The sequence below is a fragment of the Malaclemys terrapin genome, chromosome 7 (genome assembly GCF_027887155.1).
Source record: "Malaclemys terrapin pileata isolate rMalTer1 chromosome 7, rMalTer1.hap1, whole genome shotgun sequence".
NCBI lineage: Eukaryota > Metazoa > Chordata > Testudines > Emydidae > Malaclemys > Malaclemys terrapin.
The window spans coordinates 27,879,813-27,904,609 of record NC_071511.1 but is presented as its reverse complement, the minus strand read 5'-3'; the positions used below and the strand labels follow the sequence as shown (position 1 = coordinate 27,904,609).

The 24,797-nt window shown below is 41.0% G+C and overlaps 1 protein-coding gene across 2 annotated transcripts in view; it reads left to right on the top strand.

Moving 5' to 3' along the window:
- Positions 1-24,797, top strand: part of CACNA1D (calcium voltage-gated channel subunit alpha1 D) — a 398,008-nt gene that overhangs the window by 284,349 nt on the left and 88,862 nt on the right. For both annotated transcript variants that reach the window (XM_054033680.1, XM_054033681.1), the window contains 9 exons: positions 1,213-1,272; positions 8,664-8,770; positions 10,333-10,420; positions 11,032-11,139; positions 11,328-11,380; positions 11,756-11,902; positions 14,917-15,118; positions 17,453-17,611; positions 21,299-21,409. In XM_054033680.1, coding sequence (XP_053889655.1) covers positions 1,213-1,272; positions 8,664-8,770; positions 10,333-10,420; positions 11,032-11,139; positions 11,328-11,380; positions 11,756-11,902; positions 14,917-15,118; positions 17,453-17,611; positions 21,299-21,409 — 1,035 coding nt within the window. The remainder of the gene's footprint in view (positions 1-1,212; positions 1,273-8,663; positions 8,771-10,332; positions 10,421-11,031; positions 11,140-11,327; positions 11,381-11,755; positions 11,903-14,916; positions 15,119-17,452; positions 17,612-21,298; positions 21,410-24,797) is intronic.

Genomic DNA, 24,797 nt, shown 5'->3' with positions numbered 1-24,797 from the left:
CTAAAGATAAGTGCACTGTTTTCCTTATAGGGGTGAAATCCTCACTGTCTTGAAGTCTATGGCAAAGCTCCCATTGACTTCAGTGGAGTGAGGATTTCAACCAAGGTCATTCTGAAAGTTCTGCATATCGCCTTTGACTCTACTGTTATTTTTATTTAATTTTCCATAAATTGCTCACAGTTATATACTCCAAAATACAAGAGAAAAAGTAAATGCATTAGTAGATTTTAGGTAATTTACTTATTCATTAATTTTGCTATGTGATCCTGTAGCCAGCACATACCGCCTACCACAGCAACAAAATACACATAGCAATATTTAGACTGATTTAGTAAATCTGACAAAATATATGACAGTCTAATTTTTCGATGCAATACTATGATGGAAAAAATACATTATTAATAAGATTTTGTTTGAGTGAGAGCTTGTAAAGTATATTAGAATCAGAAGAAAGAACATCTGAAAGCTGATAGGTAGGGCCCTACCAAATTCACAGTCCATTTTGTGGAATTTCACAGTCATAGGATTTTAAAAACCATAAATTTCATAATTTCATATATTTAAATCTGAAATTCCAAGGTGTTGTAACTATAGGGGTCCTGACCCAAAAGGATGTTGTGGGGGAGGGTCGCAAGGTTATTGTAGGGGAGTCTCAATATTGTCACTCTTACTTCTGCGCTGCTGGTGGCAGGGTGCTGCCTTCAGAGCTGGGCACTTGGCCAGCAGCCATCGCTCTCCGGCCACCTAGCTCTGAAGGCAGCACAGAAGTAAAGGTAGCAATACCATGACCCCCTACAGTAACCTTGCAACCCTCTATAGCCCCCTTTTGGGTCAGGACCGCCTGAAATCTGTATACTATATACACAAAAGACCAGATTTCATGGGGGAGATCAGATTTCATGGTCCGTGATGCATTTTTCATGGCTGTGAATTTGGTAGGGCCCTAGGAGAAAGGTCTGAATTGAAAGAAAATATTGCATATTTGGTCCTATCATTTTATGATAGAAGAAATCTCACTTTGAACTTAGTAGCTTCTAATGAACTTTAAATTAAACAAAAAATAGTTACACAGCAACTAAACTTTAAATTACTTTGCCTACATTTCCCAGCTAAATTCTTAGATTAAAGTAGGTATTTTTGTGCATGTGATCTAAATTGTAAATATTTATTTATAGATGGATTTCTTACTGTGGCACATATTATACCTTGCAGATACTTGGTTACTTTGACTATGCTTTCACAGCCATCTTTACTGTTGAAATCCTGTTAAAGGTAATGAATTGTTAATTGATCCTTGTTAGCTCAACAGCAGCTTTAGCAATAATGTTTGTAACTTTTTGTTTACCTTCCAGATCCTAGGGTATGCAGATTATGTCTTCACTAGTATGTTTACATTTGAGATCATTTTGAAGGTAACAGGTTTATAAAGAAGTTTGTTTAAAAGGATTTTCCTTGTGTGTCACCTGCCAAGAAAAGGCACTTGAAGTGTTCTCCACCTTTTCCCTAAACGATCAAAGCTAAACTCTTTCAAACCAAAGGATTTTTTAATTTGGCAATATCTCATCGTTTTGATTGGTTATCTTTGACCTTTGGGTGCATGTAGAAGCTACTTTTTATCATCACATCAATTTAATAATTCATTTTTTACCCTTTTTTACACTTGCAGTTTGTCAGAAAAGGGAAAAATAATTCGCTGCGCATGAGCTTTCCTCCTCCTTGTTCTGGCATTTCCAAAAAGATCATAAATCTTTTAAAAAGGGAGCATGGATTTTCTCATTTCTCTTGCTGAACTATATTCATAGAGCTAAAATAGTAGACAACTATTTTCTTGCAATAGGACTTGCAAGATATCTTGCGTTTATTTATAGTCTAAGATACTTTGCATTTTATCTTATCTTGGGCATACATTCAAATACTCAGAAAGGCATAAATATGCTTGCTTAAATGTATTACCTATGCATGAATTCCAAATTGGTATTTGAATGTACAGTTTGTGTGCTGATTACTAAGACTATACACCAGGGCTACTCAACTTTTAGATCTATGAAGATTACTCCAGCAAAGCAGCAATAAAACTAGGGTTTATGTTTACCTGGTGCTGGCTAGGTGACAAATGGAGAATGAATCATGAAGAATAATTAGAAATGTATAAAACACTTCTTTAGAGCTATATACATTTTATAGCCATCACAAGAAGCTTGAAAGCTTCATGCAATGAACAACAGCCATAGGTCACTTGTTGACTAGCCCTGACATATACCAGTGAATTTCTGGTACAGTAAGAATCCGTACATAAACTTTGCATTTCCAGCTGAGGATTAAGCATAACAAAAACTCTTCTACCAGCTTTGTTCATATTGGTTTGTTCTTTTCACAGTGCATTTTGATTAATACCAGATAATGCAATATTTGGGCTGTTTACAAGATAAGCTGTATTTTATATAGTAAACTATTTTTGTGTTTGTAAATGTTCACCTACTCCTGCTTATGAAATTCCATGATTTCTTATATTAGTAATGAGGAGCCTGCTAATAAAATAGTAAATTAGTTAATAGTTGTAAAGAGCTCTGAAGATGTAGAATGCTAGAATAAGTACTAAGTATTTTTATTATTTGTTATTTCATAATTCCATAAAGTTTAAGGCTAGAAGGGACCATTAGATCATCTAGTCTGACCTCGTGTGTAACACAGGACATTAAATTTCACCCAGATACCCCTATATTGAGTCCAATAACTTGGGTTAGCATTTCAGTCCCTAGGGGATGAAACTGCTGTGAGCCCCAGACAGAGAACGGGAGAACCAAGGGGTCACCAATGTACTGCAATGGCAGGGAACTGATCAGGTGAGACATGCCCAGATGATCCCAGCAGATGATCCCAGCTCCATGCTGCCCAGGAAGGTGAAAACCTCCTACCGTCCTTGCCATTGTTAAATCAAAGCAATGCTGAGAAATGAGCAGAGAGAATTATACATTTGACAAAACAGTAAAGTTGGATCAAGCTACTTGCAAAACCTCTGAACTCGAGGAACCCACTTACCTCATTAAAAGTGATACCATCCTTTCCAAGGCAGATAGGAGTTAGTAGAATGTCTGTATCCTTTGAGCAGCAGGCTGTATCAACCCCTGTTCCCACACGTTCAGTTCTGGTTGCATTTCTCCAAGAAGAGAGAGGAATTAGCATGGTGCAAGGGGATATAACTAGGTGTAAAGGAATACATTTAAAAAGGAAAATTCATACTAATGATCATAAATATCTTCTTGACATTGAGATCTATTAGACTGTGGAAGAATCACTCAAGAAAAATGGTGGAAGCCCCATTGCTGGGGACTCTGAAAGGAGACTCAACAAAATCCTAGAATAGATGCTGTAGACGACATTTGTACTTGTCCTTCAGTCCATCACCCACAGACCTAGTAGGTTTCTATTCTCCCCCTCTCCCCCCTCCATCATCTCCTTTTTCATTTTCGGTCATACCAACAGTGACTCCACTAAATTTCAGGAGCCTCTGAAGAATCTGTTCCTGGCACTAGTGAAACTGGTCACTCCTAAATCCAAGAAACTGAAGTAGATTAGTGACTGCGGAGCTCTGTTTAGGGCATTCGTTAGTCAGTGGAGTTATCTGAAGGATGACTTTGGCCCATATCTGGGCTGAATACACCCAGGAAGTGTCTACTGGCTCTACAGGATTTTTTGTGGACTGCTGGGAGCTAAATGGAGGCCTGTCCTCTATATTCTCTGACAGCAATTTATATCCCCTGACTGGGAAATCTCCTTTTGTGTTCCTGGTCACCTTTAAACTACTGTTCAATTCTGTTAAGTTCTGCACTTGATCCTGCAGAGGTGTAGCGGTCACAAGAAGCTAACACATGTTAAGTAACTGCCAAGTATGTAGCTTACCTCTCCCCTATGTGACAGGCTAAAATAAAAATAATTCAGTTGTTCAGCAACTATGTGGATCTATGTGCAGCTTAGGCAGCACTGTTAAAGTGTCAGGAAGGGTTCTCTCACTCATGTGCCCTCCATGACTCAGACGCACCCACAAAGGATTTGCTCAGTCAAAAATGCGGAGACTCCTGATTCTGTATTCTCCAGCGGGTTGTCTCTTGCAGTGTAATCCAAGTGTAGTTGTAGAGGAAAATGAACGGAACCTTAAAAGATGGTAATACATAATCAGAATGTGGCATGTACATTTGCAATGCCTTGCTGTACTAACATGTCTCAAACTTTGGCTATGCTTGCTTATGATTAGAGCTCTCCATACTGTCCGTGCTGGGTTTGCACTGTGCTTTCTGCAATGCCAAGTCCTGTTGCTAAACACACACAACAAGAGTTAATTCAGGGTTAAACATGTAGTAAATATTATGTTACAATAATGCACATCTCATTTAAATTCCAGACCAAAAAAAAAGGTAAAACTGGAGTTAATGTAACTTAAGGGTAAACTATATTACAAGAACATTACAATTATCCCCAAAACAAGCATTAAAACAAAAAATTCAGAGTTAAGGTTAAAACATAAAGAAATCCATAGTAAGATACAGAAATACGCAGCTAAAGCACACATGCAACCTTAACTCTGCCCTGTAGTGACACCACTGGGGGAGGGGCAGAATTAAAAACTCTTCAAAATGTAAGTATAATCTAATGTGGGATCATCAATGTTTAAAAAGCCTCTATCATTATCATGTAGTATCACTAGAAGTAAATTTTCAGAAAATTAATTCTGATCTCAAAGAGTAAGTGCAGTAAGTTGGGGGAGGATATGTAATATTATTTTCATACATAACAAATTTCAGAGTAGCAGCTCTGTTAGTCTGTATCCGCGAAAAGAACAGGAGTATTTGTGGCACCTTAGAGACTAACAAATTTATTTGAGCATAAGCTTTCGTGAGCTACAGCCCACTTCTTCGGATGCATAGACATTGAGTCTCTGCTTTAAATGAGAATACCAATTCAACCTTAATTATGGGGGAACTGGGGCTAGTTTAGCTCCTGTGGCAAGTCAAAGTAGTTTCTGGGCTAATCTAACTTTCATCAGCTGGAACAACACTTATGGTCCAGTTCACTGGCGCGACAACCACTCCAACATGTTCCCATGTGGGGGTCAAGACTGAATACAGAAGCAACTATACAAACTTATGCCAACCAAGAATTCCACTACACAGCGGGAATCCCAGCTGTTTCTTTAAACCAGCTTTCCATCCTGTTTGCTCTGCTGGAGCAGTGCAGAGGGGACAGAGGGAGACTTCTGCCCCTGCCCCAGTTCTGCCAGTGGCATACCTATGTAGGCCAGTCAGCACTCCTGTGGAATTTTGTGCCAAAGAAAGAGACAGCAACCCTAGCTGAGCACAGAGCAGTAGACGCTCGCCCTGTTGAGTACATTCTGGGCAACTACTGAGCTTCCATTGAGTGAGAGCTGCAACAATGTTCAACTCTTCTCATCCACTTCCTAGCCTTACCCTTGACCTTCACCCTTTTGAAGAACAAGCTGGGTTTTTCGCATAATGGTTTTTGTCAAAGACTTTAAAAGGGACTTATAATTCATTATTAAAGCAGAGGGCAGCCATATAAAAATGGGGAGACTTAGATCTGTCTTTTGATACAACTGTATTTTTCAATGTGGGAGTGCCCCATGTTACACTAACTATGAAGGTGCTCACACCTTATGGTGATGGGGATGGAATGAATAGACAGACAGACATATGGATAGGTAGAGGATGTGATCTATATGATCATGTGAGAATACAGTTGTGAATATTATGTAGACTTTATTGTCTCCATACATCTCACTTCAATAAGCCTTGGGCTTGTATTAAGTCTAGGTTTTTGTTCTTCTACCTTTGGGGATATTTAGCAAGTGAGCAACATTTGGATCACAAAGAGGGAAAGATTAACAGGAAGATGAGAACAGAAGGACATATAAAAGAAAGAACAGTCTCTGGATCCAGCAGCCCTTTTCAGGCGTGTAATGCCCACTGAAGCTAACAAGAGCTCTTGTATGAAAGGGCTGCAAGAGTCAAGCCTATAAACAGTGATCTATGGTGTAGGACACATATACTTATAACTTGTGGAATCTCTTTTTAAGGTGTTCACTGATGGAGCTCATCACCAACCTGGGACAAACAGCCACTCCCAGTTCAGTTTATAGCCCCTTTCCTCAGCGTTATGTTTAGTCTCCAACACAGAACAAAAAGGAAATATAGGACAATAACAAAATTAATAGTCTTGTTCTTGGATGAGACCGTGGGGCGTCTGGCCTCTCTGGTAACTGAAGGGTCTGGACCTTCCCAGCCTAGGAATTGGGTCTGTGTGGCCTTCCTGCAGCCTTCTGCTGCAACCACAGGAGAAAGTGTGCCTCTCTCCTCCTCCCGGAGCTGGGGCCCTCATTTATAACCTCCAGCTGGGAATCAGACCGTGTAGAAGGGCTCCTCCGCAGGGCCGTGGGGTATCCCACCGCCTCGCAATAGTTCGCTATGGGCCCAAGCCCTGGGTCAGGGCTGGTCAGTAAACAAACAGTCAGGAGCTCGGGCCCTTAGGCAGGGGCTGAGCAAGTAGCTCAATATGAGCCCAGGCCCTGGCTCAGGGCGGGGCAGCAAACAAACAGTCAGGATCTCCTAGTTCCGAGCGTCTGGTGCGAGGGGGAGACGGCCACCCGTGAGTGGGGTGGCAGGGGGGACGCAGGCCCACCCACTCCACTGCATCCCAGCCCGGGGCCCTAGCAGCAGCAGAAGACTCGCTGCTGTGTCAGTGGGGATCCTGACCGCAACACACTGACATTGGTTCTGGCAGTGCTGCGGCCAGACCAGGGTCGGCTGCCCCCAGGCTACTTCCAGACTCCCCCTCATAAGGTACCTGGGTTAGGGCGGTGTCCTCGGAGGTCTCTAGCACCATCGGTTCCTCCGGGTAACTGGCAAGGGGTAAGCTCGGTTGCTCCTCAGGGTAACTGGCAAGGGGTAGGCTCGGTTGCTCCTCTGGGTAACTGGCAAGGGGTAGGCTTGGTTGCTCCTCAGGGTAGCTGGCCAGGGGTAGGCTTGGTTGGCCCGGCCAGTCCTTGGGTCGGCCGCAGCCTGCTGGCATCTCCCAACCTGGAGCTAGGCCACAGGCATCTGGCCTCTCCGGCGGCAGTGTCTCAAGTGAGCTCTGCAGTTGGGCTTTTAAACTTCCTGTCCTGCGCTGTGACCTCTGGGGTTGGCGGGCGCAGGATCCACTGGCTCCACCCACGTTGGTGCTAGGGGAGGCTCGTCCCTCCGCAGGGCTGTGGGGTATCCCACCGCCTCGCTACAGACCCAATTGAGTGTTGTTCAGCAGGGTCTGCTGGTTCCCAGGACCATGCCTGATGGGCTTTCCTCCAGAACTGAGCCAGCTGTTCCCTGGCCTCTTGCTCCTTAAGGGTATGTCTACATAGCCAGTGACAGCCTGCGGAAGTGAGCCTCCAAGCCAGAGTCAAGACTCATGCTACAGTGCCAAAAATAGCTGTGCAGACAGCACTTGGGCGGGAGCTCAGGGGCTATCCCCATCCCAAGGCTTCAGCGCCCAAGCTCCAGTCCAAACTGCAACGTTTATACTGCCATTTTTAACATGAGCCCCGTGAACCCAAGTCTATCAACCTGGGCGCAGAGGCTTGTGTGCTGTGTAGACATACCCGAAAGGGCCAGACCACATTGTTATAGGTTGGCAGCTTTTTCTTTCTAGGTAATGAATGGGAATTACTGACCCAGTACTGTGAGATAATAACAAGCACTTCCTGAGAGGTACTGAGTGCCCGCAATTCTCCTAGAAATCAATGGTAGTTGAGGGTGCTCAGCAATTCCCAATAGGTATTTAGATCCTGTAGTCACATAGCAGATGAATTGGGTCTATCTGACTACCAGGTATTTTGACAGTACCCACAATTTTTGTTCAGATTAGGTGTGGTACAATCTACACCCATTAAAATCTATACATAAGAAGAAAATTCTATTTGAAATGCCTGTTTTATGTTTATAATTGGTTTAATAGTTTCCATCTATCCATTTTTGAACCAATATATAACCTTAATTAAGTTAGAAATATTTACAATAGACTTGAGTGTTTTGTACCACCTGAGGACATCTCTGTGCTGCCCAAATTCTGCCTGCACCCAAGGCCAGGGCAGTCACTAGCATAACATGGAACAGGGGCTGCTCTAATTAACTGCAACCTCTCGATAGCTACCTGTGGGCTACTTCACAGACGGGAAGGGCGGTCGCCCTCAGCACTACAGCCACTCCCTCGTCTATCCCCTGATGCACCCCTTTGTGAGCCAGCACATCCCCTACAGTGGGGGCAGCCTAAGGCCTCATATAACAGCACTACACTGCTTCTGCATGAGATTTTTCTCCCAGCTTTTGCAGCCCCTTCACAGTGCTATGGTAAAGGCCTAATCAGGTCAGCTCTTGTGCACACACAGAAGTGTAACATTTTGATATCAGGAACAATTAACACATCCAGTTCTGTTGCTTAAGTGCAAATTGTTTAATTTGGAGGAATATATATTCAGACGGTTTTTGTATATTAATTATTGTAACAGATAAACTATTTGATTGTACATTTGCACCCTCAACAGGTGTCTTGTAAACAGCCTAAATTTCGGTTTAAATGAAGAAAAACAGAGAGTAAATGTGTAACAATTCTATTTTTAGATGACAGCTTTTGGAGCATTCCTTCACAAAGGATCTTTCTGCAGGAATTATTTCAATTTGCTGGACTTGCTAGTTGTGGGTGTTTCTCTGGTGTCGTTTGGGATTCAGTAAGTATTACAGTTACACTTTAAATGGCCTTTATTTTTATCTTGGGGGTTTTAAAGTAAAAGTGGCCCTTTGTAAGGGATTAGATTCTGCCACCTTTATTCATACCTTGGGTCTGGGTGTGCAGGATTAGCATTCAGTTACTCCCCCTCCACCCCCAGAGCAATAACATGTGGCATAGAAAATGTTATAATTCTAGTATGGGCCAGCAGTAAATTACTACTTCCCTACCCTCACACCAGAGCAGGATAAGCTGAGGGCATTGTGCCTCAGACGGGTAACTCACAGGGCTACTCCTTGGTATGTTGCAGCTTATGCATAAGGCTACAATTTTTTCAGAGAAAATGTTAATACATTGCATGGCAGAGGTGCAGGAAAAGCAGTATGTGTCATTCAGGGTGAGGTGCTGTTGGAGAGTGAACCCACCCCACGCTCACTCTACAGCAGTAGCTCCTGTCCTGTGGGGCTGGGACTAGCTCCCTGTTCCAGGCATTGCAACCGCACCCATGTGGTCACAGCACCATTCGGGTTTGGCGTATCTGCCCCTCTGTTTCCATCTGTGGAGGGGCAGATACACCAAACCTGAGTGGTGCTGTAACCATGTGGGCAAGGTTGCAACTTGGAGGGGAAAGACACCGTCACTGGCCACTGCAGGGATCACAGACTTTCTTAAAATTCACAATTACTGAGACTGCCGTGATCTCCGGGACAAAATAGTTAGTAGCCTTGTGCTATTTAATTGGTGGTGAAGAGAGATTTTTTACCCCTTGTGATCAGGCAAGCCACAACCATCTAAGAATAGGCTCCAGCTCCCACTACTTTGTAGAGGGCTCAGTTCTGCTGCACTTGAAATCAACTGTCAAATTCCCATTGACTTAGAAATGAACAAGAGTAGGGTGTCATTAACTTGTTCCTCAATTTTTATTCCACTACTCTACCTATCACTGGCTGCTCTAGTATCTCATTAATTATGTTATTCAACAAGGCAGGTGGTACCACCCCATCTGAAACTCCAATCCATGCTACTTAGCACTGAGCAAAATGCTCTGTATTATCTCTCTCTGACAAATGAAGGGCCCAGTCATACGAGATACTGAGCATCTTTTGTGTGGTACTGAAAATTTCCAGCTCTGCTTGATTGGATCTGATGGTGCTCATCATCTTGCAGCAGGCTCTCAGCATCTCACAGGGTAGAGCCCTTAGTTTGTCAGAAATACAGCAGAATGCTTTGGCCAGTATCTTTCCCCAGTGACAAAACATACCTGATCTACAGTGTATTACCAGCCCATGTGCTACTAATCCCTAAGTTGTTCCTGAAGCCAAGACACTCACATGGTATGTTTGAGAAATTAAATCGGTGTTTTTGATAACAGTAAGAAGCTGAGATGTATTTCAAAATGCTAATTTACAAAATATTTATTTACTCCGAGGAGTAAATAAGAATTTTTCCTTCTAGAAGGGAACTGCATGAACATAGATAATTTTAGTAAGAGAATAAGTCAATTGAAAAATAATAAACTTAGGAAATAACAGGCTAATGCTTGCTTTTTTTCCCCCCCACTAGATCAAGTGCTATCTCAGTTGTGAAGATTCTGAGAGTTTTAAGAGTCTTGAGGCCTCTAAGGGCAATAAACAGAGCAAAAGGACTTAAGGTTTTTATTTGTATTTTTTTCCAAGTTATGTTTCTATTGCCCTGATATTCTGCAGTCCTAGTGCAGGCAAATCCCCCACTGAAGCCAAAGGATAAACCAAAGGATTTACCTGGATAAGGACACAGGACTGGGCCCTAAAACAGTTTTTGATTCTTAAATATGCTAGTCCAAATCCTGCTCTAAGTCACCGCAGTTTAAATCTGGAGCATCACCAGCATCACTGAAGGCAGATTTTGGCATATAATGCGTGCAACAAGCCAAATATCATTGCAATTTATTCATTGCAATTCCACTGTGTATATGTACTGCCTATCACTTTAAGGTCTGAAGTGGCCTACTTTCAACAGACTACTGATACATTCAGAAAATCATGCTAATTTCTGGTAGCAGCATTAAATTAATTCTATGAACATTAAATGAGTATTTTCTAACTGATTAATTTATAAAGTGAATATATAAATATATTTTTATAAATATAGAAGAATATATAATTTTTCTTATAAATCTAAGAAAATTTGTGTTGCTAATGCAGTGTACATTTTTCTACAATAATGCCAAGTAACAAAATTAAATTGGACTAAAATCCTTTTCTTTTTCCCATTTATTCGCAGCATGTTGTTCAGTGTGTCTTTGTTGCTATTAGAACTATTGGTAATATCATGATTGTCACAACTCTGCTCCAGTTCATGTTCGCCTGTATTGGTGTACAGCTTTTTAAGGTAAATAAATGAATTCCTTCAAAACACATTCAGGCCTGATCCCTGCACCCAGGCCTTCCAACTGATTTCAGTAGGGTTCCGTGTTGGAACTGGGTTGTACCCGTGCTGAGCCAATCACAGGATCAGGTTCTAAGTTTAGTTAATTTTTATGCCCTACATTCCATCTACATCTTTTGTTTTATAAATAGGGAAAATTTTATCGGTGCACTGACGAAGCGAAACAGAATCCTGAGGATTGCCGGTGAGAACCCTTTCATTTTATAAATCAGATATACACTATTTTGAATGATAACAATAATAATAGGTTGATTTATGAGGCATTCATACCCTGAAGCCTCTGAGCAGCTTAAAATAATTATAAATAAAACCAAACTCCAGCACATCAAACACAGGTAGGGTGGTTCCAAACCATTTAGTTTTTTTATAAGTCAAAACCAACACCTTAAAATCCACCCAGAAACTAGCAGGCAGCCATGCACATCACAGAGCACATGAAGTCAGGAGCAGACAGCACCAGTTAACTCTATCTCAGGGAAGGGATGGCATCATTCTGTGACTAACTGAATGCTTCCCAAGTGTTATACAATCCGTTTCTGTTTCTTTTCTTTTTCCACAGGGGAATATTCATTGTTTATAAAGATGGAGATGTTGATAACCCAATGGTCAGAGAAAGGGTTTGGCAAAACAGTGATTTCAACTTCGACAATGTTCTGTCTGCTATGATGGCCCTTTTTACTGTTTCTACCTTTGAAGGCTGGCCTGCGTAAGTGAACATTCAGTATTTCCATAATATCATTAACAGATGTTGCATTTCTCAAAACAGTTGAATGAAATTTCACTGACACTTCCTGAACGGCAAACAATCACCCGCGCTTTTTAGAGTCTTGCGATTATGGGCCTGATCCTGGGACGTGTGTGGTCCCTTTACTTACACTAATGTCAAGGGGAATTGTGGCACTTGGCACCTTGAAAGATCAGATCTTATCCAAGTATACAAAGCCTCATTGTCACTAATGAAGGGGGAATTCAGCACTATAAACATTCTAAATAGTCTAAGGCTGTCAGGCAATAAAAAAAATTAATCATGATTAATTGTGCAACTAAAAAAAATTAATCGCGATTAATTGCATTGTTAAACAATAATAGAATACCATTTTTAAAATATTTTTGGATGTTTTCTACATTTGCAAATATATTTATTTCAATTTCAACACAAAATGCAAAGTGTACAGTGCTCACTTTATATTAATTTGTGATTAGAAATATTTGCACTGTAAAAAACAAAAGAAATAGTGTTTTTCAGTTCCCCTAATACAAGTACTGTAGTCAGGGCCGGCTCCAGGCACCACCTCACCAAGCATGCGCTCCAGCCGGTCGGGGAGAGCGGAGAGCCGTGGCCGGGCTCTCCACCCTCCCCCCAGTGCTCTGGCCGCCGGGGGCTCTCCGCCCTCCTCCCGGCGCTCCGGCCGGTCGGGGATTGCGGGCCCGTGGCTGGGCTCGGCGCCCTCCCCTGCCGCGCTGGGGTGGGGTGGGGGGGCAGCGGCGGGTGGCTTTTTTGCCTAGGGCGGCAAAAAAGCCAGAGCCGGCCCTGACTGTAGTGCAGTCTCTTTATCATGAAAGTTGAACTTACAAATGTAGAATTATGTACCAAAAAAACTGCATTCAAAAATAAAATAACGTAAAATTTTAGAGCCTCCAAGTCCACACAGTCTTACTTCTTGTTCAGCCAATTGCTCAGACAAACAAGTTTGTTTACGTTTGCAAGAGATAATGCTGCCCGCTTCTTGTTTACAATGTCACCTGAAAGTGAGAACAGGTGTTCACATAGCACTGTTGTAGCTGACGTCGCAAGATATTTATATTCATATGGCCCTTCATGCTTTGGCCACCATTCCAGAGGACATGCGTCCATGCTGATGACGGGTTCTGCTTGATAAAGATCCAAAGCAGGGTGGGACGCATGTTCATTTTCATCATCTGAGTCAGATGCCACCAGCAGAAGGTTGATTTTCTTTTTTGGCGGTTTGGGTTCTGTAGTTTCTGTATCTGAGTATTGCTCTTTTAAGATTTCTGAAAACATGTTCCACACCTCGTCCCTCTCAGATTTTGGAAGGCACTTCAGATTCTTAAACCTTGGGTCAAGTGCTGTAGCTATCTTTAGAAATCTCACATTGGTATCTTCTTTGCATTTTGTCAGATCTGCAGTGAAAGTGTTCTTAATACGAAAAACATGCTGGGTCATCATCCGAGACTGCTATAACATGAAATATGTGGCTGAATGCGGGTAAAACAGAGCCAGAGATGTACAATTCTCCCCCAAAGAAGTTCAGTCACAAATTTAATGTATGCATTATTTTTTTAACAAGCATCATCAACATGAAAGCATGTCCTCTGGAATGGTGGCTGAAGCATGAAGGGGCATAACGAATGTTTAGCAAATCTAGCACGTAAATACCTTGCAATGCTGGCTACAAAAGTGCCATGCAAATGCCTGTTCTCACTTACAGGTGACATTGTAAATAAGAAGCGGGCAGCATTATCTCCTGTAAATGTAAACAAACTTGTTTCTCTTAGCGATTAGCTGAACAAGAAGTAGGACTGAGTGGACTTGGAGGCTCTAAAGTTTTATATTATTTTGTTTTTGAGTGCAGTTATGTAACAAAAAAAATCTACATTTGTAAATGTTTCAGAGTAGCAGCCGTGTTAGTCTGTATCCGCAAAAAGAAGAACAGGAGTACTTGTGGCACCTTAGAGACTAACAAATTTATTAGAGCATAAGCTTTCGTGGACTACAGCCCACTTCTTCAGATGCATATAGAATGGAACATATATTGAGGAGATATATATACACACATACAGAGAGCAACATTTGTAAATTGCACTTTCATGATAAAGGGATTGCACTACAATACTTCTATGAGGTGAATTGAAAAATACTATTTCTTTTGTTTATCATTTTTACAGTGCAAATATTTGTAATAAAAATAATAGTATAAAGTGAGCACTGTACACTTTGTATTCTGTGTTGTAATTGAAATCAATATATTTGAAAACGTAGGAAAACATCCAAAAATATGTAATACATTTCAATTGGTATTTAACAGTGTGACTAAAACTGATTAATCATGATTTAATTTTTTGAGTTAATTGTGTGAGTTAACTGTGTTCACTATCTTTCTAGTCTTTTGTGGACAATGGCTACATATTCAAGGACAGGCTTTCCATTCTGGTCTTTGATTTTGTGACATCACTGTGGCAAGCACAACTCAGTGTCTCAGTCAAAGTGGCTGTGCACAAATTTGTAATGCACATTAAGTCATGTTGGTGAACATTCAAGCTTCCTTTTGCAGGCTAAATCTACTTCATTTTAAAGCTGGGGGTGTAAACTGAATATCAGTGTGAGGCTGCCCAAAAATTTGATCATCAGAGCACCAAGTGACTCCTGACTAGAGCATTTGTTTTGGGGTTTTTTGGGTGGTTGTTCCTATTAAAATTAGAGGAATCTTATAATATTTAGGTTCTGATCTTGCAGCCAAATGTCTCTTTAGATACACTTCAACTAATCTTCTGAGATCTTTAGTCCTGCCCTTTTAAATAGTGAAACCATTGTTAGCACATAAAGGTTTTGGCCTTCGGGAGAAACTTTTGCTAGTAAACTTCAAATAAAGTAGAATAAATTTCTAGTTACTATCCACTGACTCTAAGTGAAAATATAATCTACAGGTTTTGTCATTTTAACAACTGTTAAAACATATTTTTTTCTTTTTTCTTTTTCAGGCTGCTATACAAAGCAATAGACTCAAATGCAGAGAATATAGGCCCTGTATACAACTACAGAGTGGAGATTTCCATCTTCTTCATCATCTACATCATCATCATTGCCTTCTTTATGATGAACATATTTGTTGGTTTTGTCATTGTTACATTCCAAGAACAGGGAGAACAAGAGTATAAGAACTGTGAGCTGGACAAAAATCAGGTTAAACTAAAAAATGCTTTTTTTTTCATTTCTAAAATTATTCCTTTTGTATTCATACATTGCACAAAACCAGCATCCATTCTTCTGTGGTTTCAGAAGAGGGCACTAGACACCTGCCTTACTTACACTGTACAAATAAAGGCTTTTTAGTAAAAACTGGTTCTAAAAGTTGGAGTAAAAGGTCATCAGATTATTCTCTTTCTTGGGCTTAACTGTTTGACTAGAGAATGCTTTACTAGAGTAATTTTTGTACAGTAGTAATGGTCTTTGAAGTACTAATGTTCCATTGTAACATCTATTTTAACAAGAACATACCTGGTATAGTGGGTAGCATTTCTGATGTATTATGCTCTATGAATTAGGTATATTAAGCACTCCTCAAACAGTTAAAAATCTTGTCAGTTTTAAGGCCTGATCTGCAATAAGGCTATGATTACACTTGCCAATGTAGAGGCTGGGAGTTAAGCCAGCCCTCAGAGACGGCAGCAGGGAATGTGCTGCCATGTGTTTACACTGTCAGCTGCAAGCGCAGTGGTGTGGCCACATTAGCAGCAGGGCTGCCCAGAGGATTCAGGGGGCCTGGGGCAAAGCAATTTTTGGGGCCCCTTCCATAAAAAAAAGTTGCAATACCATAGAATACTATATTCTCGTGGGAGCCCCTGTGGGGCCCGGGGCCTGGGGCAAATTGCCCCACTTGCCCCACTCCTCGCCCCCACTGGGCGGCCCTGATTAGCAGCTCTTGCAACACCACAGAGAGCAGTGCATTGTGTTAGCTGTCCCAGTGTGCAAGTGGCTGCAGCGTGCTTTTCAAATGTGGGGTTGGAGTGTGACAGGGAGTGTGTTGTGTGTATGTGGGCAGGGCTGACTCCAGGCACCAGCCTGGCAATCAGGTGCTTGGGGCGGCCGCTCCAGAGAGAGGCGGCACGTCCAGGTATTCGGCGGGAATTCGGCGGACGGTCCCTCACTCCGCCTCGGAGCGAAGGACCTCCTGCCGAATTGCCGCCGCAGATCACAATTGTGATCGTGGCTTTTTTTCTTTTTTTTTTTTTTGGCTGCTTGGGGTGGCCAAAACCCTGGAGCCGGCCCTGTATGTGGGGGGAGAGACAGTGTGTTTTGGGGGGCAAAGAGTGTGTTAGCAGACAGCGGCAGGAGGAAACCGTGACATCAGCCCCCACCCCACTCCACGTCTCTCTTTCTCACACACACACACACACACACACACACACACACACACACACACACACACACAGCTACTTCGGCAGCAGCAGCATTCCACAGTAATGGTTTGCTTTATGGCCCGGAGCAGATAAGCATACCACTGTGAGAAACGGAGCTTTGAAAGGGGATATCCGCATACCTGCAGCCGAGTTCAAAACAATGACCAGAATGGTCACTTGACTTCAAGGGATTATGGGATGTTTCCGGAGGCCAATCACAGCGCAGTAATGCAACACGTCATCCATACTGACACCCCGGCGCTCCAGCCGGGGCGCAGCAAGCTCTATGCTTCTCATGGAGGTGGATTACCAAGAGCGCTCCAGCTGCAGAGTCCAAGGCGGTCTAAGTGCCTTGCCAGTGTGGACACCTCAGGAGTTAGGGCGCCCAGGGCTGATTTAATGCGCTCTAACTTGCAAGTGTAGCCAAGCCCTTTGATTTCAGACCCCATTGTAGTAGCACTCAGGACCAGCTCTAGGCACCAGCAAACTAAGCACGTGCTTGGTTTGGCACAATTTCAGGGGTGATTTACACCTGTGCACCATGAATTTACTAGTGCAACTTTACCCAGGTTTCAAAACTGCACTGTTGCTAATTACACTGTGGGTTTGACATTGGTACAGCTGCATGGGTGGCTGAAAACCCAGTGTAGGCAAGGCCTAGATTATAACCAGAATAATCATATTTATTATTATTAATTAAGATTAAATAGGAAAATGTCATTAGTATTAATTAATGTTTGTTTAGCACTCTGAAGATGCAAATCACTAAATAAATGCTGAATATTTTAGGGTTTTCCTTAGGATTATTTTATGTTTTTTATTATACAACTGAGCAAAGTGGTGTATATTACTAACCCCAAATTTAAAGAAGCAACAGGGCCTGCTAAACTGCCAGATTAATGTGCTTACTAGTAATCATTCCATAAAAAAATATACACTGCCTGTTCCTTAGGCTTCTATGTATTTTATAACTGTTTGCACTCACAGTAAGTCATATTCAGTTGCTAAATACAATGCATGGATTTATAACAGAAGTAATCATACATGAAGTGCAAGATTTTCATAACTTCTCATTTTGAAGCCTAAACTGAAACTTTTGGTGTTTCTGCTTTTATAGCGTCAGTGTGTGGAATATGCCTTGAAGGCACGCCCTCTGCGTAGATACATTCCAAAAAATCCATACCAATACAAGTTCTGGTATATGGTGAACTCCACTGGATTTGAGTACATCATGTTTGTCCTCATCATGCTGAACACGCTTTGCTTGGCCATGCAGGTAGGAACAAAACAAGCTGCCAATTTACTGTGTAAAGCCTTTGATGATATGATGGTGCTTAATAGGACTTAAAAGGTCACTGTCCACCTGTCATTTTTTTTATAAAGTGACACATTTTTAAAAATTCCATGTCAAGATAAAGCAGCTTTCTGTAGTGTGTCCTGCTGCCTTGCTGATGTTCATAAAGGTCTTTCCAGTAAGGGATAGTGATGGGCCTGAGAGAAACAATATATTCTAGCTTTCCTTCCCCCTTCCTCCTCCCTCAGGTTCACTCCTGCCAGCCTCTTCAGAAGCACTGAGGTAACTGGCCTCCCAAGAAATAAGAGTTCTGGAGAGTAGCAATCCCCACCCTGATGCCCCTTCGCACACACCAGCCCCAGGCAGGGATCTAGAGAGGGAAAAAAGAGTCTTCCTGCCCTTTCCCATGGCACCCTTTACTCCTACACAAAGATAGGTATACATTAGGTGCACAATTGCATTTGTATTTTTGTGCATGAACTTGCACATCTAAATGTTTGAAAATAAGGCCCTATTGCCATCATTTTCAGGAGGGGATAGAGTGAAAATAAGCAGTGAAGCCTTACCAAAAAAAAAAACCCCCCGCTTAAATAACTCTCCCTAACACCATACAATCTTGGACACAGTGAAATGTTATTCTGTGTCCCATTTTAGCCAGGGTAAGGATAAGAATATAGCACTGCCCTGAAATTTGCAGGACATATGTTTTGTTTTGTGTTGTGTTACACTTGTTTGCCACCATTCCACTATTGATACAAATTACTGCCTTCTACCTGTAGGAGAGAAAGGTCTCAAATAACTGGTTAAACAACAGTAGGTAAGAGACAAGAAGCACAGTAAGCAGTTAAAGCACAGGATTGGTAGGGGAGTCTGGAGGTCTAGTTTCTTTTTTATAGACATCACTGTATCAAAGTTCATCTTGCTGTACCAAAATTCCTCCTTCTATACAATGGGGGAGAATAATGCATACTTACTTCCCTGGGGAAAAATTACCATGGACCTCAAAATTTTTACCATGGACACGTTGCTGACTCCTGTGAGACTTAATTTATTATTCATAAAGCAGAAATAGTAGCAATTCAAAACATTGTTAGTTGCTGTGGATCACAAACTCATCAGTTAGCGTAGTTTAAGCAATTAGCGCAGCAGCTGAATCCAAAATAACTAAATGCCAGATCCTGTATCCTCTCCCAGGCAAAACAAGCATTTAACACAGGGACAGCAGTATTGGACCCCGGGGTCCACATGTTGAGAAGATATGTGGTAGTAGTCATGGTGGTAATATATCTTCCTGTAGGTGCTTTTAATGCCTGCAGTAATCTTGCCATTTAGATGGTGAATATCTGATCTGCACTTGAGAGTGCCCTGCTGAAACTCAAGTCCTCTGTGTGGTAACTTGTGCTGATTTAGGGCTTTAGGTGTGCTAATTTGCACCTCAGTGTAATTTCACTTAGGGTACATTTGTTCATTCCCAAGATTGTCCATGCAGAAGATTATCTAGAAAGAACAAAGAAGCCTGTTTATATGGACACGTTTCCCTCAGCCAGCTAAACACATTATCATGTTTCTGGTCTTTTGCCTAACACATGCTGGTATTACTTCAGCTCCTCTTAGTTACTTGCGTTTGTTCTCTGCTGATTTCATGCATGTGCTATGCCATTCTTTCTGTTTCTTGTGTTGATTTTTTTCTGACAATCTCTCTCCAAATGTTTAAGAAAAATATGTCTTTTGTGGCACAAGCAACATCTTTGGAAATGCAGGCACTCTTGACCCATTAATAGATGTATTTGTAACGAGAGCCTAGTGAAGTGTATATATGAAAGCCACTAATCCCCCAGTGCTCTGTGGGGCATGGAGAAGAGCTATAGACTGTGACCACCATTGATTCAGAATGACATAGGGGAAGAGAAGATATCAAGGGTAAAATCTAAATTGGAGGTGTTTTAGAATCTGAAATGTCAGAAGGAGGGTGAGTCTGGGCATCTCATCCATGAACATAATTGAAAAATTGATGTAGTCAGGAAACATTTATTGCCCTTTCATTTTTACTTTATCTTTCACTTTTCTTCCTGTACCTGGATTCAGCCCATCGCTACTGCTCCTGTGCTTCTGATGCATCATTCAACCCTTCCTTAGGCTGTGCCTCCATTATGTAACTATAAATATGAGCTCTTACTGGTAGAATAGATAATTTTCTCCCTCTTTTTCATTTTGTCTTTATCTCATTTTCTGTTTTTTCCTGTCTTTCTTACTATTTTCTCTATATACATCGTCTCTTTTTTCACCTGTCGCCTCTCTTCTCTGCTTCCAATGCAACAGATTTTCAAAAGAGAAAGAATTGTTAAAATCCAGTTTACATGCCACTGTTTATGTTCTTTGCTTCCTTTTTGTATTTCACTCAGTCAGTGATCTCCATTTATGCTGGCTGTGCCCCGTTAAGATTACAGTCACTATGCAGTAATGCATTATAGTCTGAATAAAATATGTCAGGCCATTCTAAATATGTGTCTAAAACAGTGGTTCTCAAACTTTTGTACTGGTGACCTCTTTCACACAGCAAGCCTCTGAGTGAGACCCCCCTTATAAATTTAAAACACTTTTTTATATATTTAACACCATTATAAATGCTGGAGGCAAAGCGGAGTTTGGGGTGAAGGCTGACAGCTCACAATCCCCCATGTAATAACCTCGCGACCCCCTGAGGGGTCCCGACCCCCAGTTTGAGAACCCCTGGTCTAAAAGACGTGACACAAAGTTATGTATTAAATCCTTAAATTTAATCATATACAGCCTGGGAAATTACTGTTGTTTATACAGTTATATAGTATTTACTATATTGATCATTTTAAAGCACAGTTTTCTATCTGAATCCATATTTCTTGTCCTTTGGATCATGGCTTCAGGAGAAGGTTATTCAAATTTATTTTTGCCTTAATTTCAGTTAAGTGATTAATGCACATAATTCAAGAACTACTCTCTCTCATCTCTGTGTGTACGTCAGTTCCTCTTTCTCTGTGGCTTTAGCTGGAATATAGGGTTAGTACTTTCTTATATACTATTGTTGACTGTCAGGTCCCTTTTTTAATATTTGGCATCTAAAATTAATTGTATTATTCCAGTTGTTGATATGCTTGGCCTAGGTTATGGTTGGAACAGTCTTTTATGGTTTGTAAAATATCTATATTTATAATGCCTGTCATATCAACAAGAACATTTCAACCTAAAAACTGCTTGTTATAAACATGTGAACTTAGCTATTTTAAACACCAGGGGCACAAGAACTCTAGTAATAACTAACCATTAAAAAACTCAAAGTAGGAGGCAGTATGGAGCTGTATTGTCCCAAGAGGAGTATTTGGGAGATTATGCCTGAGTCAAACACCATCCCGCAGGATCTGCTCCATATACACAGAGGGGTGAGCAATCTGTTCCATCCAGTACCTGAACCAGAACCAGTCTGAGATGAATCCATTTTTAAACAGGAGTCATTAATTTATTCTTGTATCTGAGGTCCATTCATGCACCGAACAATCTTTTACAGAGCTAGTAATGGGCCTACAGTTTACTGGGCTTTATTACTGGGCGAACTGTTGGTTTATGTCAGCCTACTTTCAATTAATATTCTTTAATTCTTTATTTTTAAAAAAGTGTCATATTGTTAATTCACAGCACTACGGACAGTCTAAGCTGTTTAATGATGCAATGGACATTCTGAATATGGTTTTCACAGGCGTATTCACTGTTGAGATGGTTTTGAAACTCATTGCATTCAAACCCAAGGTAAGTGATTAGACAGGATTTTGGTAGGTTATCACTAGATCAGTTATATATGTATAACATGAATTTCCCACTAGTTATAGATTATTCAAATAAGAGAAGAACCTACATATTTTTCATAGTAAAATATCTGTGAAATCTTCATAGAAATGCTAATCTGATAGTGTGTGTGTGTATATATGCATCTACGGGAAATGAGATGTAGATATCAGTGAAAAAAATATTACTGAGTAATTGATGAGATCTGGAATATTTTTGAAGTCACGAAAAGGTTATCTAACCAAGACAAATAATTTCCTGTTGCAAGCATTACCAAACATAATGTACATAGGTACTAAATTATGTAAGCGATTGTTTAAAAAACACTGATAAGCTTAAAAAATTAAAATCTAATTGACTACAAAGAACTCCATATGATTTTATTTTTTTGTATAAAATGCAGATATATGGTGTGATTCTGCAAATATGCACACAAGTACTCCTTTAGTTTTACTGGGGTTGCTCAGATGTCAAAGTCTTTGGAGATTGGGTCTGGAGTAGACATTTTAGTTTCCTTGCCTTAAAGGGACACTGTCAAACTAAACATTATGGCCAGATTTTTGAAAGGAGTCATTAAGGTCCTGAAGCCATAGGTGCTGAAATTCATGCTGCTGGGAGTGCTGCCCCCTCCCTGGTTCAATGGCTCTCAGGACCGACACTATACAAATTGTTCCAGCACCCCTGCCTGACCCTCCAAGGAGATGCATGCAGATGTACCCTGAGCCTATATGGAGCATCCTTGACTTTAGTAGGGCTCTGTGTGGAAGCAGCTGTCTACCTTCAGGCATCTCTGTGATAGTCTGGGACCTAATTTTGGATGCTTCGATTTTTTGGATGCCCCACTTGAGACATTTTGGGCCTGGTTTTCAAACATCTTGAAAAATGTCCATTGACTTCATTTGATGTTAGCCTCTGAATATCAGGCCCAGTGCCTCAAGCTGAGCACCCAAAATTTTAGGCATCCAAAATTCTAGTTATCGCTTTTGAAAATGTTGGCCCATAAGTCCTTAAAAATTAATTCCCACTGATTTTAATAACACCTTAAATGATTAAAACGGAAAGAAATGGTAACAGTCTAATTTGATTGTCATCATCTATGTTGTTTGTTCACTTCTCACAGTCCACCTGTGATAGTGAATGGGAACCAAAAAAAGAAATTAGACTACATTTTGCTGTCAGTTACAATGAAATCGATATTTACTCTGATCAGTTTACACCAGCATAAATAAGAGCAGAATTTAGCTATAAACGGAAAGTGAAACTGGCCAGTCTAGTTTTACTGACCTACCTCAACTGGGTCTGGTATGTTTCATGTTCCATTTCCTGCTGGGGAATGTTTTTCTTATTTTCAGTTCAAGCTAATGAAGCTAAAACCATCCCTAGTCTGATTATGGCTCATTAGGCACCTGACTTTTTCTTGTGTAACCAAGACCTGGTATTCAGACCCAAAGTGTGAGGTTTTGGATAACTGCTCATCTACACACCCACAGGGCTTTCTCTTGCAAGATTCTACTGGGTTCTGCTTTAAATTTTCCTGTTCAATATGTGTATGTATTTATTTATTTTAATTATGTCCCTGGTCTTATTCAAATACTAGCTGCTTCACCACATTAAAATTAATATTATCTGAGGCCACAAGAGAGATAGTGAAGATATTTAGGCTGCAGTGCCATCATTATGCTGATTCTGTGTCCTGGCTCTGTTCTGTATGCTGATTGGCAACTGAAGTCTCAACTAGTTTTAATAGTCCAAAGTGCCTTATGCCATCTGTGCTTAACATGAAGATGGATATCTTGTGATATCAAGACTGAGATTACTATAAAAGGCTCTATGTAGGACTATCCCTGAAGACAGGTCAGACGTTTCAAGTAGGGCAAAATGCAGTGGCCCTGTGGTGGCAGTACATTACATCACATCCGTGCTCGGTAGGGTGACCAGATAGCAAATGTAAAAAATCGGGACAGGGGTGGGAGGTAAAAGGTGCTTATATAAGAAAAAGCCTCCAAAATTGGGACTGTCCCTATAAAATCAGGACATCTGGTCACCCTAGTGCTCTGTAGAATGCATGAACTACCTGTTCACCTCTGGATGCTATTCAAGATGTTGATACTAACCTGTGCTGTTCGGATTCTAACTATGTGAGACTCTGCCTCTCCCCAAATGAAGAGCTCTTGATGGTACATTATCACCATGGGTCTATATGTTTGACTATCCAGGGGCTGGAGGCAGGGGCATCATTTGCTATAGGATAAAGGATGCAGTTGCTCCCCACCCCCAACCTTTCATAGGGTCTATATACTCCATTATGTCTTCCACTTTTTGCCACCACCCTACTTCTCCAGACTTTGTATATGGTCATTAGGAAAGCAAACTTTCCTTCCCCAGAATGTTTCTGAAATGATCCCCTGGATGGCGGGAAGGTATTTTCTGGAGAGGGTCCTTATTTCCAGAATTCAGTTCCCCCACTGGTCCAGCAGAGCCCAGATTTGTTGACCAGCAGGGCATGATGAAAGGACCATGAGTTCAGTCAGAGTTTTGCCTGAGGTTGATTAGTAAGCAAGGATCTTAGGGGGCAAAGGCATTAAATATCTTTAAGGTGGCTTTTGTTATCAGTTGGAGATTTTACCTTTGCTTTTTATTGTGAAGTGTCCTTTTTAAAGCTACTTATACAGCAGTATATTATTGGCTGTGTTTTTAATTGCTGTAAATGAGATGACAGGGCTAGGAAATGGGTCAATGACATTTATAAACCTAAATATAAAAAAGACATTTTTTTAAACTGGTAACATCATCTTTATTAATATTTGGGTCTATAAATGCAAATTTTAAAGCAAACCTACATTTTGGTTTGGGGTTGTTGCTGTGTGGAGGTTGATTTCTGTTATGTTTATGTTGTCACTGGGTTATTTGACTTGATCTGGGGGAATTGACAGAACGGTTTGTTTATTTATTTAGCCCCAGATTCTCAAGTTATTTAGGCAACTAACTCCCATTGAGTTCAGTGAGAGTCAAAGGTCCTTAAATACCTTTGAGGACCCATGCCTTAGTACTTCTTTAAAAGCTCTCAGGGGCATCAGCTAGACACTCCATTACTGTACTAAATATAAATCCACATAAATAAATAAATAAATAAAATGTGCCTAAACTATTTGACAGTGTCCCTTCAGCACATTGAGTCAAGTACTGTAAAAGATATGGTCACCTGTTCTAAGGCCCATTCAAACCTAATGGCGATTAAAATACACTGATATTCTGCGTACAGTATTGTGGCATGTCAAATCAAGATACTGCAGACTGCCTTTCAATTCTGAAATATAGAAAACCATCAGTGAGTGCCAGATATTAAGGGCTT